The following is a 16,987-nucleotide window of genomic DNA, read 5'->3' as shown; positions in this document are numbered from 1 at the left end:
TAACACCAACTTGGTTTGAGCAATAATCCTGGTTATAGCTAAAGGAAATTAGGAATAAACTTGAAACACTTTCTTTCTAAATGTAATGAAGTCCAGTTAGTTGGAAACATTGAATGGTATAACAATAAGGCTTTTTGTTAATGAAACAATAATCTGCTCTTAATGATATATTTAAGGATTCTTTCGTGTTTATTGCACGTCTATTGAGTTTTCGTCTTCGTCCATTGTACTGCTGTGTTTGAGAAGTTATACCGTTTAACTGCATCTCATACTTCTAGTTCCAGTGAAACAATTCATGGGATTTTCTTTAATTGCTCTTTCGTTATTATACGTTTTACCTGATACTAGTGTAATGGTTGACTTTTCATTATATATATTTTGTTTATTTTTCTAAATTTGTTAACCCTTTTTATAGTGTCATGACCAAGCAACAAGGAAAGAATCACTCACATACCTGCAAAGCATAGGCGACTACAAGTTAAAATACCCTCCTCCGAAGTCTCAATGTTTTAATGATCGTACTTCGTTGATGATTGATGAAAACACTTTGAAAACGGTTCATATTGGTCCGATTGATGTGATTGGCCTACCAGTTTCTTTTGATACTATAGACTCCAATTCTTCAATAACCTCTCGTTCTCACAATGTAAGTTCGTCAAATAAAGTACACACCTGTTTATCCTACGGTGTACTGCGTTGTTACTGAGTGACTTTCATCTTACAATTCACTCTCATTTTATGCTTTATTTTAGATTATGTTGATCAATCGAATGAAGACAGCTGAAGCATTCGTCAGATTAAAACTTCCAAGACCACCATTCTACGTTATGGAGCCCAAGGAAATAAGGTTTCGTATATCGTAAGCTCGTGTTCTATAATCCTATTTAATTCCATGCTTGGGACAGCTATCTTTTTTGTTTATTAGGAAGATATACTTTTGTAGTTAACTTAATGCATTTATTCTTTCTCTCTGTCATGTGATCATGACTTGGTCAGTACGATAATCTTGCTAGTTTCTAGGTGGAAAACTAGTTTTATGACTATTCCAGTATTTTTTTTCTATTACATGAATATTTCTTGAAACTAGTTCTGTGACTAGGTCGTTTTACTATGAGTAAGTGATGCTGCCATCTCAAGTAATTATCGTTATCCAAGTACTCTTGAATGGGTTTCATCATGATAATAAATACACTGAATATTCTTCCCATATCTTTTGAAATATTTAGACGGCATTTCACACTAGTCAGTTGTAGGTTAATCGACTATAGTAAAATTGAACGTTGGATTAGAAAACCCAGATTGTTCGTCTATATCAGTTTCTCTAAGAGAAAATTTAATCGGAAGACTATTTACTGTTACTCCCAATGGAGCATAGGCTGCCGACCAGCAATCTCCAGCCCACTCTGTCCTGGGCCTTTCTTTCTAGTTCTATCCAATTCTTGTTAATTTTTCTCATATCTGTCTCCATTTCTCGACGTAATGTGATCTTTGGTTTTCCTCTTTTCCTTTGGCCTTGAGGATTCCATGTGAGGGCTTGCCTTGTAATGCAGTTCGGTGCTTTCCTCAATGTGTGTCCTATCAACTTCCAGCGCTTCTTCCTGATTTATTCGTCCGCTGGGATCTGGTTTGTTCTCTTCCATAGTAGGTCGTTGCTGATGGTGTCTGGCCAACGGATCCGAAGTACTTTGCGTAAACACTTGTATCTCCTGAATGATGGCTTTCGTAGTTCTCCAGGTTTCCGCCCCCATACAGTAGAACTGTCTCGACATTTGTATTGAAAATTCGGACCTTGGTGTTGGTTGAAAGTTGTTTTAAGTTCAAGATGTTCTTTAGTTGTGAATATGCTGCTCTTGCTTTTCCGATCTGCGCGTTCACATCTGCATCAGATCCTCTGTGTTCATCGACGATGCTGCCCAAATATGTAAAGGTTTTTACATCTTCCAAATCTCCATCAAATGTGATTCCATTGTTACATGCTGAGTTGTATCGGAGAATCTTGCTTTTCCCTTTGTGTATGTTGAGACCTACTGCTGCTACACTGGTCGTCTTCTGTATTTGTTGTTGCGTGTGCGATAGAAGAGCCAGATCATCTGCGAAGTCTAGATCGTCCAGCTGCATTCTAGCTGTCCACTGAATCCCATGCTTCTCCTCAGATGTTGACGTCTTCGTGCTCCAGTCGATCACCAGGAGAAGGGGAAAGGGTGAGAGTAAGCAATCTTGCATGACACCGGTATTTACCTCGAACTAGTCTGTCAACTGTCCTCCATGCATGATTTTGCAGTTTAATCCATCATAGGAATTCCGTATGATATTGACTATCTTCTCAGGTACGCCGTGGTATTTCGATCAGAAGTCCTTCTTTCCAGTCTGTTGGTACTTGTTCTTCATCCCAAATCTTGCTGACGAGAATGTGGAGTATCTCTGCAGTTACTGTTACATCTGCTTTTAGTGCCTCTACTGGAATGTTGTCTGGTCCTGCTGCTTTGCCACTCTTGATTTGTCTGATGGCCATGCTGATTTCTTCAATTGTTGGGTGGGCCAACATTGATTGGGAGGTCCGTGGGTGCTACTTCGATGTTGGGTGGGTTCAGTGGGGCTAGTCGATTCAAGAGTTCTTTGAAGTGTTCTACCCACCTGTTTTGTTGCTTTTCAATGTTGGTGATTACCTCGCCTTCCTTGCTTTTCACTGGTCGTTCTGGTTTGCGGCGATTTCCAGAGAGTTTCTTTGTCGTGTCATACAATTGTCTCATGTTTCCTTCGCTTGCAGCCTTTTCCACCATCATTGCTAAATCTTCCACATATTTACGTTTGTCGGTTCTGATGCTCCTCTTCACCTGCTTGCTTACTTCTGTGTATTTATCTTGTGTCTTGGCTTTCTCTGCTCTTGTTCGGCTGGAATTGATAGTTGCCTTCTTGTTCTTCACTTCTTGAATCTTCTTCAGTGTATCAACAGTGGTCCATTCCTTGCGATGGTGCTTCTTGTGACCCAGAACCTCATGACATGTTGAAGTGATTGCGTCTTTTATTCCTTTCCAGTTGCTCTCCATAGTAGTTCTCTCTTCATTGAGTAGATCGTGAAAGATCTGGAATCTATTGCTGAGGGCTATCCTGAACTTTTTGGGTTTGTCAGTATCCCGAAGAAAAGCTGTATTAAACTTTTGTGATGTCCGCCCCATTGTCCAGTGCTTCTTGAGTTTCAGTTTCATCTTGGCGACTAGTAGGTGATGATCTGATGCTATATCAGCTCCTCTCTTGGTTCGCACATCGCCCTCCTGAACTTTTTGTTGATGCAGTTATGGTCGTTTTGGTTCCGTGTGGTGTGATCTGGTGAAATCCATGTGGCTTTGTGTATACGTTTATGTAGGAATATGGTGCAGCCTATGAACAGTTTGTTGAAGGCACACAGGTTTGCAAATTTCTCAACATTTTCGTTCCTTTCTCCCATTCCATGTCGTCCCATGATGTCTTCATATCCGATGTTGTTCATTCCAACCTCGGCATTTAGGTCTCTCATCAGAATGGTCAAGTCCTTTGTTGGGCACTTCTCGACGATTGGCTGCAGCCTATCGTAGAATTGATGTTTAACGTCTTCATTGTAGTCGTTGTTAGGCGCATAGCATTGGATGACGATCATTGTAAAGCCCTCTCTCCTTGCTTTTGAATCAGGCTTTGGTGATTATTGGTCCTTAAGATTCCCATCCTATAAGTGCATTTTGTGCTTGTTTGGATAGCATCAGTGCAACTTCTTGTGTTTGTAGAGCATTTTCTTCTTCATAGCCGAAGTATAACAGAAGCTCCTTTGAAGCTAGTCGTTGTTGTCCAACCTGCGTCCGATGTGTTTCACTGATTCCAAGAATATCCAGGTTGTATCTTTTCATTTTTCACATTGTACGAGCATTCCATGTACCTAAATAAATGGTTGCTCTGGTTGTCAGAAGGGGCATCAGCCTCGTGGCTTCCGAAGGAACTTGGCTTTCATTATGAGGCGTCATAACTCTTCTAAATGAAGACCTTCTGACTCCCAGGGTAGAGTTTAAGTGGTTTGAATAATTGTTTCTGTCTAGCGTCTTTTTAGCGAGTTAGTTTTATACGGAATGGAGTAGCTGACCCCATGCCCAACCCTCCTCCTTTGCCCGGGCTGGGGATTGGCAGTACCCCCGAGGGGCTCCAGGCGGAGTTAATCGGAACACTATAAATTATGCAAATGCAAATGGACACTTAGCAATCGAGTGATAAATAAGTGATATACTTGTAATATCCCGAGGGGTAGAAAATCTAACTTTTTCTACTTATCGGGATATTACAAATATATTATTTATTTAAAACAATCTACCCAATGCTCAGTTTATTCGAAATTATCAAGTCAAACCTTAGTAATGATACCTGAATTCAAGTGATAAATCTGAAGCTTTTGTTTTTGAAATATTGGTGGCTAATAACCTGAACTTAATGTTTTTCTTTCACAATTTATAATTTGTTTTACCATTTTGAACACTAGACCTCGTTCCCGTGTACGAATAGTGCTTAACTTTCGACCATACACACTAGGAAAATCAAGTTCCGCTCTGGGAATTAGTGTTGAATATCACAAACAAGAAAATTTATCTATGGAAAAACCCAATTTTAATGTCAAACCAACTATCGAATCTTTCCAAGTTCACTTATTCGGTACAATGAATTAACTTCAAATCTTTCTTATTCCTTGTATTTTACAACTGTATGTCCTTACTGCTGATTTTTATGTATATTTAATATTTCATACACATAGTTACATTCTTAATCTTGAAGCGAGCAAGAAGAGAATAATATGTATTCATTTTATTTCGTTTGGTTGTCGTCAGCTGCTTACAACCTAAAACTTAAAAATCATCATCAACATAATAAGCTATGAAATAATGCTACACTTAGTGCATTAGACGACATCCAACGCCTAGGTTTAAATGGAATGCTAAGCTCTGAGTAGTCCATGTGAAAAATGGTCTTCCGAAAATTTTCTTGTACCTCATTGACCTTTAGTTAGCTGAAAAAATTTTGCATAACACGCCAAGTGGGTGGGAAATTTATGCATCAGCGGCAATAAGGGAAATCGAATCCAATGTGACTATGGTCTAGGATTGACGAGGTAGTGAATCATCATCGATTGTGATGGTTAAAACATGTATCCTCGACGCGTGATAATGGCTGGTGTAGGTGTATTCTGGGAGCGGCCAAACCAAGAATAAGTATCAATCCGCGGAAACACTAACGGACTAAAACATATAGATAGGTGCAGACTACCTGAGTGAGGTCTGCTTGAATATCGCAACGAAAGAATAGCGACCTTGGGTAACATGGTTTAGTATATTTCGCAATGGTGCAGATTAATCCAATCATTTTTACCCCTCTTAGTTCCTAGGTTCCCAAATTACCTACTAAATTTTTTTATTCTACTGATCCACACTTATTCGAATCGTAACTTCGTTACTAATTCTACTCATGGATTCGTCTTAACAATTTCATCTCTCTACGTCTGACTGATGCTTTAAGATTAAATTTGTGGTCGGTCAATGGTTCAGAAGCCTACAGACCTGAATAATTAAGCTGTTATTGCCATTAAAGTCCTACGATAACTCGTGAGTCAATCTATGCGCATGAGACATTGTCACTACAAAAAAAACCTCACCAATGACATCAAAGTTTCCGGGATTTGTTATTAACGTCTTGAGTTTGGTACCTCTACCTTATTACTCAAATAGCCACAAACTAGTAAATGTGAACCAAGAAAGCAATTGCACCTTTTGGGTAACTAAGTATTTAACTGAGTAAATGCGAACGAGTTTTCGGCAGCGGTACATGGCTTTACTGACTCGGTCATTTGACGAACTTAGTGGTGTAATGTTCTTGGAATTATCTTCCAATATTTATGAAGGGCAAAGCTAACGAACAAAGAAGTAATGAGGGATATGCCAGTCTATTGGTTTATTAGCAAAAAAAGTAACTCAACTAAGTGATGCGGACAGGATATGTTGCCCCCATTTCATTCGGTTTAGAGCAAAATCACATAGGGGTTTCTCACTATGGCTAACACCAGCCGGTAGACCTACATGGTTCCTAAGAACAGCCAGCGAATTCTACGAGAGGACCTTAGTTTGATAGCTTGGCTTTTTCTATAGACGAAATCGGACATCAAGGTGCCCAATCTCATATGATTATTTAAACAAACTCTCTGTACCAAAACCAAGGAATATGAATTTTAAAATGCTCATCAGTGAGTAGTTGTTTTGAAGTGTTTTAAAATAAGCACAAAATACAGTTTTTTATTCACAGGCGAAGAAAATTCTCCCTTTTTCACGAGCTTTATTTAGTTTCTTTGAAAGTTTTCTCGTTCTTCTTGCTTGAATATTGGTAGTTCTTTTAACCTGTCTCTCACGTTTCTTTTCTTCATTAGCCTCTATACGCTTCTTCCAGTTTTTAGCTCGTTTCCGTTTGAGTTTATGTACTTTATCAGCTGCCCTTTTCAAAAGTGACATGTCATCTTTAACCTTCACACCTGAAATGATAAAAATTAATTCATAGCATCAGTATACCTTGAGCTCTGAGTGATGCAATTTTCCACTTTTTGCGAATGATATCAACGGATGTCAGATCTGCATTGTTAGTTTCTGATTTTGGACACTTGTTAGCTTTTTTCAACAATTTTATTGGGTCTCTGCCAACAAATATACCCTGCTTCTCAAGTCTAGCTAGTTTTCTCCTATTTTTCTTTTGAATTTGCTTTTGAATCCCGTAATTTATGATTTCATTAGGGTCGTAAAGCTGAATCTTAGAGAAATAGTATTTCTCAGGATTTACTGGTGTCATATAGAGGCGTCAAAGAATGGTAGAATTATTGCCTCAGTTTGTGGTTCTCACTACTAAAAGGAGGAAAAATAACACATTCATAACCTGACTTGAAAATAAATTTTAAGATCCCAACAATATTTACTGTGTTTATTCAAAACTGGTAATAACTTACTTCAGCTATACTAGTGACATTTATTTGTAGTATAGAAATATCTATTTATTTACAAGACAAAAACACGGACTGCTAAGCAATGTCATAACTTCAAAGAAACAAGAAAAGGGAACAGGAAAACTGAAGATATTATGAGGCAAATTTTTGATCAGGATGACTTCTCACACATAATGTACACTTTGGTGTTTATGAAGAATACATCAGGAAACTACTACAACATTATTAACGTTTATACCGAATAATATCTAATGAGGCGGAGTGTTCGCACTCTATTTACCTTAAATATTTCCAGAAAGCTGTCGTAAAATTAAATGTTAGGGACGTACTCTTCTGAAATAACCCAACGTATAGACGCAAACATAAATTATACGACACAGGCGATCGAATACTTTGATAATACAGTCGCCGTTTATTATTATCTTAAAAATACTTCATAAACCCATTTTTTACGGAAGCTAGCAACTTGATCTCAGAAATAAGCCTGTGATAATGAACATCAAGAGACCTAATGATCTAACAGTATCAAAATTTTCCACGGTTTTTTGACAACTTTATGTTATCATCAAATCTTTTGTTATGTTGAAGAAATATAGATCCCTTTTACATCGTCTATATTCTGTTGAAAAGTCCCGTCAGAGATAACACTGATGTAAAATTTGAATACACGTGTTACGGATGCTTATATTTTTATGCATTCATTTCAGTAATAAGACAAACAGATGATGAGCAGAGAAAGCAAATGTGCCTACTCAAAAGATAATGTGTAGACTGAGATTGGATAGAAGTTTACAAAAAAAAACAAATACATGAGACGTATAAATGTAGAACTACTAAGACGTGAATATGAAATATAAGGTCACGATTTCCTATAAAAAATGGTATTTAGTAATATAAAAATGACACAGTTGTCATATATTGTTACTGGAGTCTGTCTAAAAGTTGGGACCAGCCACTCGTAATAAAATAGCTGCTAGGACCGCCGCTTTTAGATCTCGCCCATGCAAAAACCCAAACAGCCGTATATATATATATATATATATATATATATATATATAATACTGTTGACTATTTTAGTATCTCGCCGTGTTAATTTGATGTGGGAACTGATGCACATAAATGCTAGATTTTACGCTGTGAAGACTGATCATTGCCCTGTGTTGGCGAAACCGGAAAGACTTAGTGTGTCATTACTGCCGAGTTGAAGCAGCTTCGACTCATTTTGGACTTAACAAATCCTGACTGTCAATCAAACAATGTAGACAATGGCACGTGTGCACATCTGTCCAAGTTACTACATCCCATTAGCAGAGCGAGATGAAATTGTCAGGACGAGTCCCAGAGCATCGAGGTACTTACAGTATTGGTGGTAACATGAGGAGATAGGCACTGAAGAAACGATCTGTGAAATTAGAAAAAAAATATGACGGATTTGAAAGGTTAGAAACTACGGGAAGACAAACGATGAATGCAAATGAGTCCTATACAAAGTCAGATGATGACATGAAATACCTTTGTACACTGTTGTATAGGCGAACGGATGAACCACTTTTTGATGAAGCATTGAGCATAAAAATGCAACTTTCGGCATACGGTTATCTGGGTCGCAACATCATAAAGCGAGACATGGATAATAACGAGTTCATTTTCCTGTTGAAAATAGCGTTACATGTTTCGCTTAATTCTAAGCATATATAATGATACGGGTTAGACTTTACAACAATATGAACTTTCTGAGTTTGTTAGTCAGGTCATCCTGATATGCGCGAGTTTCACGTTGTAAGGTTAAACAAACGGATACCCCATATGTTGTCTCTTTTATTGCCCTATGGTTATTTGTTTGACAAGTGGTCTATGTAGCAGTGTCGAATTCGTGTACATCCAGTTAAGGAGCGTAATTCTGGCAGTAAAGTCATAATGGAGTGGTTGATGAAAACAAATATGTGAAATGAGGAGAATGGAAGGGAAACACGTGGAGTACAGTACGATTTTATATTAAACAACAAAATCTAGGAACCCAACATAAAATATTCTACGTGATCTTTCTGCTCTCTACTTTGACAATTAAAATACATTTTATCCCTTCGAGACTGAAAAAACAGTCATGAGCTTCAGTAATAAGTTTTCATTGAATAACATCACCATAAAAACCAATGGGAGAGCTGTGAAAAAACTGAAAGAAACTTTTGCTAATTCAAGGTCATATATATATATATCTGTCACGATTTTTGGCTGACAATTCTTATTGCTTTTCGAAACATGCTGATCTTATCGTATCCAAAAACATATAGTTAACTATGATAGATTTCACGCCGTTTATTTGTAACCTAATAGATCTAGTTCCGAAAAATTCAAATTGTTCTGGACGGGATAGAAGCTTTCGCCTCACAGGATTCCGTATCTAGTAGCAATCATCAACGTCGATTATCTCTGTCTAGTGATTGTGGGCCTTTTCGAGTTAGACGTGACCAACACTTAACGACGAAATCACGCCTCGGGGTTAGTACCTAACGTCTATTACCTCTTTGTCGTATCAAGGTACTATGGATTGTTTGAATACCGTACAGCATAGAGGACACTATTGCAGAAATATACTACTTAACATAGGTACAAGCGAAATTGTAACTACCCATGGGTCTACAATTAATTGATGCGCGTTCGTTGTCCTTGAACTTGGCAGGGATCGATGATCTGTTGGACATTCAGTGCCCCGACTGCCGGGTGGTTTGGCTATGGCTCAGCAACATTTCAGAAGCCCTGAAAAAAGGTGTCTATAAGTTTTCGGGATGCCGTAAGTCATTAGAATATCACCTCTAAGACGCCCGTACTCTAATGTGTAAAGGTTCGGTGATTGGAGGCGCTCTTCATAAGACTTGAGTTTTAGCACCCAAACTGATTTCGGGGCTCGCCGTTGTATTCGTTCTAGAGCGTCCTTATCTTTTTAAGGTGAGCGAGGAAAAACAATGTTTCCGTATTCTAACTGGGGTCAAATAAAACTGTTGCACATTATGTGTAAAACTCATCCGTTGAACTGGTCATAAATGTGCTTCAACATCAACATTGCAAGGTTTGCTCGAAAATAATTTTCGTCGAATTTAGAGTAAGACTTCAAGTTATATGGTACCAACGCTTCTATATCTTTTTCAACCTCCAGAGCAGAGTTGCCTTAAGTTGTAATTGCAGTCTGCATAAAATCCGAGATGGACTGCCTAACACCTTGTTGTGCTAAAGGTAAGTTCGTTGAAGACGAGTCACATCCCCTTCAAGTGCCAGGTTATCTCCTTGATCACCTACTCTTCCTCAGAATTCCATGTAACCTGTGGAAAGTAAGATATCTGACGATACATCCGGCGGAGGATTTTTTATATAAATCAAGAGAATAAGAGGTCTTAGTACTGAACCCTGGGGGACTACGTTAGGACATTCCCCAGCTTGGAAGCAGGAGATGTTAACCCTGAGCCTAAAATAAAAAGTTTTTAGATATGAAGTGGGTCTATCAATTAAAGGTGATTTGGTGACTTATCGTTTGATTTCATTGAAATGAGATATATGGCTGAACCTATCAAAGCTTTTGAGAAACTGTGCTATTGGGGAGAAAAGAAGTTTGTAGCGGTAAATAAATCCCTAAAATAAATAGCTCTGTAAGTTTTCGACATTGGATGCTGACCATATGTTTTAGTGGACTCATCTAGCTGAAGGCGCTCGGTCATGCATCCGCACCAGATCACGTGTGGTAACGCTGTGCTCAACATCAACCGCAATCGCTAGCCAGATTAGATCAGAGAATTCCGATATATTTGGTCATCGCCAAATATACTCTTCCGATCTCCTCGACTCTGTCTTTTGATTTCTCTTGGTGGGAACGAAATATATTAGGTGTTACTGGTAAAAGCGTTGTCAAACACTGAATACCTGTGACATCATCATTGGTGAACCCGACGTGACCTGGTACACCTAATTGCAACTGTGAGTCTGTTCCTTTTTGGGATTTTTATATATCATTGCCTAATTTTTATTTTTTTTTAAACATTGTGATTTTTTTTTCGTGTTTTTTCTTGGATATATATATATATTTTCCCCTCGTTCATTATCGTACTTCATACTTCATCATGACTGAACAGACACCTAAAGTACTCAAGCTTAAGACTTTGTCCCCACCTTCGTTTCAACTGATGCCTTTCTGGCCCGACAACATCGAAGCCTGGTTTTGCTACGCAGAAGCCGACTTCTCCGAGCACGGCGTGATCGACACACGTGCACAATTCCTCGCAGTAGTCAAGGCACTACCGCGCGAATTCAACAGGTACGTAACACCTAGTATGTTTACTAGTGATGTTTCCGATCCTTACGAAATCTTAAAACGCTCGATTCTCAAACGAGGAGATCTAACCGATCGACAAAGGTTAGATCAACTCTTCAATAACATCGACCTGCAACACGGTTCTGCGACAGACATGTTGCAACGGATGAGAGAGGTTATAGGCCTAAGAACTTTCGACGAAGGTCTATTCAAACAACTCTTCTTGTCAAAACTTCCCCAACAGGTGCAAGCAGTTCTGGTCTCGTTCCAGAACAACGGCTTAGACGAGCTAGCTGCATCTGCCGACCGCATTCTAGAAATTACGAAACCTTCTACTACCGAGGTATTTTCAGTCAAAGAAAAGCCTCACACGACTCAGAATGATATAACCGACTTATGTCACACACTCACGCGTTATCTTAGTCTTCGTACCGACCGTAAGAGAACGCGCACACCACGTAGAGGCATTTCTCGTAAGCGATCTGTCTCTAGACCACGAGAGACAGATAACCCCGACTGGTGCTGGTATCATAACCAGTATGGAAAGTTTTCCAGAAATTGCAGAAAACCCTGCAATTTTCCCAACACGAAACCGACCGATTCGAAAAACAATTCGGGAAACTTCCAAGCCGACACGCGTTAACGGCAACCGTAGCCGGCGAACAAAGCCGTCTGTTATTCGCCACAGATGTGACAACGAGAGTTCGCTACCTCGTCGACACTGGCGCAGAAGTTAGCGTTCTCCCAGCAAATCCTAACGACCAGCTTCACGAATCGACCCTAAACTTACAGGCGGCAAACGGAAAACCGATCGCTACGTATGGCAAAAGGTACGTTTACCTTAACGTGGGTTTACGCAAACCCATTCACTGGATTTTCGTTGTTGCAGATGTTTCTATACCAATCATTGGTATGGACCTTCTACAACACCACAATCTGATCATCGACACGCGCAAACGGAGGCTAGTAGACGGGAACACTAATTTGTCCGTTTGCGTAACTTCTTTTACTGGTTGTAGAGTATCCCCAGTCACAGTTAAACATATGATAGACCCACTCTATCAACCACTACTCGATAAGTACCCTGGGATACAACAAACTCAACCGAAACTACCGTGTGTAACCAGCAACGTTACACATCACATCACGACTACAGGACCACCTGTTTTCTCTAAAGCACGACGACTAGCTCCTGAAAAGCTAAGGTTAGCGAAAAACGAATTCGATCACATGATGGACTTAGGAATCATACGACCGTCAAGTAGCCCATATGCATCTCCATTGCACATGGTCCCTAAAAAGGACAGCAACGATTGGCGTCCAACTGGTGACTATCGGCGATTGAACGCGAAAACCATTCCCGATCGTTACCCGTTGCCTCACATTCACGATTTGACAGCTACCTTGAAAGGTACAACTGTCTTTTCGAAAATCGACTTGGTTAAAGCGTATAACCAAATCCCTATGGCTACTGACGACATACCGAAAACAGCTATCATAACTCCTTTCGGACTCTATGAATTTTTGCGAATGCCTTTCGGTCTAAGAAATGCTGCTCAAACATTCCAAAGATTCATAGACGACGTTTTTCGAGGTCTCAACTTCGTACACGCGTATGTTGATGACTGTCTAATCGCAAGTCCGGACAGAGAAACACATCTCAAGCATCTGGATCTTGTTTTCGAACGACTTCAAAAACATGGCATTACTGTAAACGTTCAGAAATGCCAATTCGGAACCGACTCGTTAGACTTTCTGGGACACACTATCGATGCTCAAGGCATTCGACCTCTTAGGACCAAAGTGGCGGCCATTCTGGATTACCCAGAACCGACCACCGTCAAGCAATTACGCACGTTCAACGGCCTGGTAAGTTTCTATAGACGTTTCATACCGAAATGCGCATTACTGATGAAACCTCTGACCGACCAACTTCGTGGAAATGCGAAATCCATTAATTTGGACGACAACGCACGAAAAGCATTCTCCACAGTTAAGGAACTGATTGCCAAAGCAACAATGCTTGCACATCAGGACACCCGAGCACCCATTAGCATCGCAGTAGACGCATCCGACTCAGCAATCGGAGGAGTCTTACAACAATGGGTTAACAACTCCTGGCAACCCTTGGCATTTTTCTCTAGAAGGTTGCTAGACACCGAATCGAGGTACAGCACATTCGGTAGGGAACTCCTAGCTATGTATTGTGCTGTACGGCATTTCCAACACTACATCGAAGGTCGTGAATTCACTCTTTTCACGGACCATAAACCGCTCACTTTCTCGTTAAGCTCTCCTTCTGACAAGTACTCTCCCCGTGAGTCTCGACAACTGAACTACATTTCGCAGTTTACTTCAGATATTCAACACATCTCTGGAGCAAACAATGTAGTTGCAGACGCTTTATCTCGCATAACTTCCTTGAACAGTTTCCAAGGAATCGATCTTCTTAAACTCGCCGAGCTTCAAAAAGAAGACACTGATCTTCAGCACGAGTTATCGTCCACAACACTTAAACTACGCATCAAACAGATGGGAACAGGTAAGGAAATTCTACTTTGTGACACATCTACAGGTAGGGATCGCCCAATCGTGCCGAAAAATTATCGACGCAATGTCTTCAACACATTGCACAAACTTTCGCATCCAGGTGTTCGTGCAACCATCAAGCTTATAGCAGAAAGGTTTTGCTGGCCGGGAATGAATAAAGACGTGAGGGAGTGGGCACGCTCCTGTGTAAGCTGCCAAAAATCTAAGGTTATCAGACACAATAAATGTCCTTTAGGCTCATTTAAAACTCCCGATGCTCGTTTCGACCATGTTCATCTGGATTTGGTAGGACCTTTACCAGATTCAAATGGATACTCTTATCTCTTAACTTGCGTTGACCGTTTCACTCGATGGCCAGAAGCAGTACCTATTAAGGACATCACTGCTGAAACAGTGGCCCGCACATTCGTCGAACGATGGGTAGCAAACTTTGGCTGCCCTTCAACCATCACTACAGATCGCGGACGTCAGTTTGAATCCGATCTTTTCCGTCGTCTGACCACACTTTTAGGAATCACTCGATTCCGAACGACCGCCTACCATCCACAAGCAAACGGGTTGGTAGAACGTTTTCACCGACAACTAAAAGCTTCACTATCAGCTGCAAACGTTTCACAGTGGACCGACGCTCTTCCACTTGTCTTACTAGGTATTCGCAATGCAGTGAAAGCTGACATTGGATACACTGCGTCTCAACTCGTTTATGGAACGACACTCCGACTTCCAGGAGAATTCGTGGATCCTTCATCCTCTTCAATGAACATGGATCTAACCTCCTACACGAACAGGCTTACAAACGCAATGCGTTCAGTTAAACCTGCTTTCACTCGACCTCAATCAACTGATGTTTTCGTTCAACCTGACTTACGATATAGTACACACGTTTTCATTCGTCGAGACTCGCATCGACGACCATTCGAATCAGCATACGAAGGACCCTTCAAAGTTCTTCAACGTGAATCTAAGTACTATATAGTCGATAAGAACGGAACCAACGATAGCATCAGCATCGATCGCTTAAAAGCAGCGTATTTAGAAGAAAATCCTATCCACGTCGATTTTCCTTCGGTACAATCGAACGACACGACTCCGACACTTATAATACCTCATCCGACAACCAACACACACGAAGATACTTCGACAGTATCCGAAAATAAACTTAAAACGACGCGTTCTGGAAGAAGGGTGAGATTTCCAGAACATTTAAACGACTATTGCACGTAAGGCACTTCTCGACATTTTATATTATTTTTTTAAAAAAAAAACAATTTTTAATATGCTCATATATTTTTATTTCTATTTAAAAAAAACGAAACAAAAAAAACAATTTTTTAACGCTATTACGTGTTCATGAGTTTATTTTCCATTTTTTTCTCTGACATTGTGCTTTTACACACATACGAGTGTATTTCGACATGCACTTACATTTTATTTTTTCTTTTCCAGGGAGGCTGGAAAAGAACGATGACGTTTATGAGGAGTCGAGATTTTCATCGTACTTTTTCTTTTTTTACTATGTTGTACCTCGGTCCCATATAGTAAGGAAAGACGACCAGACGCTGCTACATTTAGTAGGCTATCAGAAGAGTGTTTACCAACGACAAACTCGTTGGGTCTAAACTTCTGGCTGGCCACGTCCTAGGGTCATCACTGCCCCACTAGGGGGGGGGAGTGATCTGCAGCGGTAAATAAATCCCTAAAATAAATAGCTCTGTAAGTTTTCGACATTGGATGCTGACCATATGTTTTAGTGGACTCATCTAGCTGAAGGCGCTCGGTCATGCATCCGCACCAGATCACGTGTGGTAACGCTGTGCTCAACATCAACCGCAATCGCTAGCCAGATTAGATCAGAGAATTCCGATATATTTGGTCATCGCCAAATATACTCTTCCGATCTCCTCGACTCTGTCTTTTGATTTCTCTTGGTGGGAACGAAATATATTAGGTGTTACTGGTAAAAGCGTTGTCAAACACTGAATACCTGTGACATCATCAAGTTAATTGATAGTAAGTAGTAGTGTATTAGTGCGTGTCAGGGATTCCATAACTTTTGGGGTTATACAAATAAGTGATATCAGCCGGTAGCCTGAAGGTTCTCCTTGTCAACCTCCTTTGAAAATTGTTGTTTTACGAGCCAGCTTCCAATTCTTTTGCAATGCACCTCGTTTCAGCGAATATGAGAAATCATGCTAATCAGTGTTGCCGAGATTAAAGCTTCTTCCCTCAGTATAGCAGAATGGACCATATCTAGGCCTTGATATGGAAAATGAATAAAAGACTGTTTCTAAAATTCACCATCAATAACGAACTTATTTTTCAATTTACTGCAGTGAAAATTATTCTAGATGATATATCGACTAAATGACTTCGCTCCTGATTCATTCCCCGTGGTGTCTCTAGATGCTCTCCTACTATCGAGTCAAGTCAAAGAGCTGTTATAGGCCAAATTATTAGCTATGAACGCAAAACTTCACTTCTTATTAGTGGCGATTCCCGCAGTTATATGTCAGTCTTGAGTCTTTATATATACAAATGCCACAGGAAGTTTTACTAAACGTCTCATTTGCATGTAACACCTTTATAATCGAACGATACCAATCCAGTCAATAAGTAGTCCGAAATGAAGAAATTCGAAAATACGTCCAGAAAGTTATCTAAAAGTCGAAAAGCTAGCAGTCGCAAGGGATGAGGAGCATAGCGTACTCACTCATGATCTGGTGCAAGTGTGTGACCTAGCGCATCCAGCTAGGGTGTATCTAGTAAAAACAATGGGTTCAGGATCAATGTCGGAGACTTACAGAACTATTGATTTTGGGGGATTTATTTACCTCTGCAGATGTGAGGATATTGTCTCAGGTCTCATCTCTTGGCAGTGATAATATCTCTCTTTATAATGTTTGTCAGTGACATAATAAAATTATCCGATGAGAGTACTCATGGCTTCTTTCTGCTAAGAGTGCCCTATGAATATGTTAACATTAGAGTGATAGTAAATAAATCACCTTTTAAGCTATTAGAAAAGTTTTCAATATGACTTGTTGTCGAATATTACTTTTTTTACATCGACGTACTTAATCCATGATTTAAAGGCACTGGTTCATGACAAAATAATAACTCAGATATTTGATAGTAGAATTCAATTT

The 16,987-nt window shown here is 39.8% G+C and overlaps 2 protein-coding genes across 4 annotated transcripts in view; one reads left to right on the top strand and one right to left on the bottom strand.

Moving 5' to 3' along the window:
- MS3_00001513 (uncharacterized protein) overlaps positions 1-4,771 on the top strand; it is a 35,639-nt gene extending 30,868 nt beyond the window's left edge. The window contains exons 14-16 of the mRNA XM_051208988.1: positions 416-646; positions 753-859; positions 4,499-4,771. Of these exons, the coding sequence (XP_051074402.1) occupies positions 416-646; positions 753-859; positions 4,499-4,682 (522 nt within the window). The 3' untranslated portion in view covers positions 4,683-4,771. The remainder of the gene's footprint in view (positions 1-415; positions 647-752; positions 860-4,498) is intronic.
- A 1,481-nt stretch (positions 4,772-6,252) lies between these two features.
- The window catches only part of BICD2_1 (Protein bicaudal D 2), a 40,756-nt gene continuing 30,021 nt past the window's right edge, over positions 6,253-16,987 (bottom strand). The window contains exons 1-5 of one of the 3 annotated variants that reach the window (XM_051208987.1): positions 9,621-9,645; positions 8,351-8,393; positions 6,832-6,893; positions 6,567-6,795; positions 6,253-6,529 (exon numbers count right to left, since the gene is read on the bottom strand). In XM_051208987.1, coding sequence (XP_051074401.1) covers positions 6,297-6,529; positions 6,567-6,795; positions 6,832-6,840 — 471 coding nt within the window. In that variant the 5' untranslated portion in view covers positions 6,841-6,893; positions 8,351-8,393; positions 9,621-9,645 and the 3' untranslated portion in view covers positions 6,253-6,296. Of the gene's footprint in view, positions 6,530-6,566; positions 6,894-8,350; positions 8,394-9,620; positions 16,847-16,987 lie in introns of those variants that run through there. The other 2 variants (XM_051208986.1, XM_051208985.1) reach the window with 2 other exon arrangements.

The sequence above is a fragment of the Schistosoma haematobium genome, chromosome 1 (genome assembly GCF_000699445.3).
Source record: "Schistosoma haematobium chromosome 1, whole genome shotgun sequence".
NCBI classification, from domain to species: Eukaryota; Metazoa; Platyhelminthes; class Trematoda; order Strigeidida; family Schistosomatidae; genus Schistosoma; species Schistosoma haematobium.
This window is presented reverse-complemented; position numbering and strand designations above follow the sequence as displayed.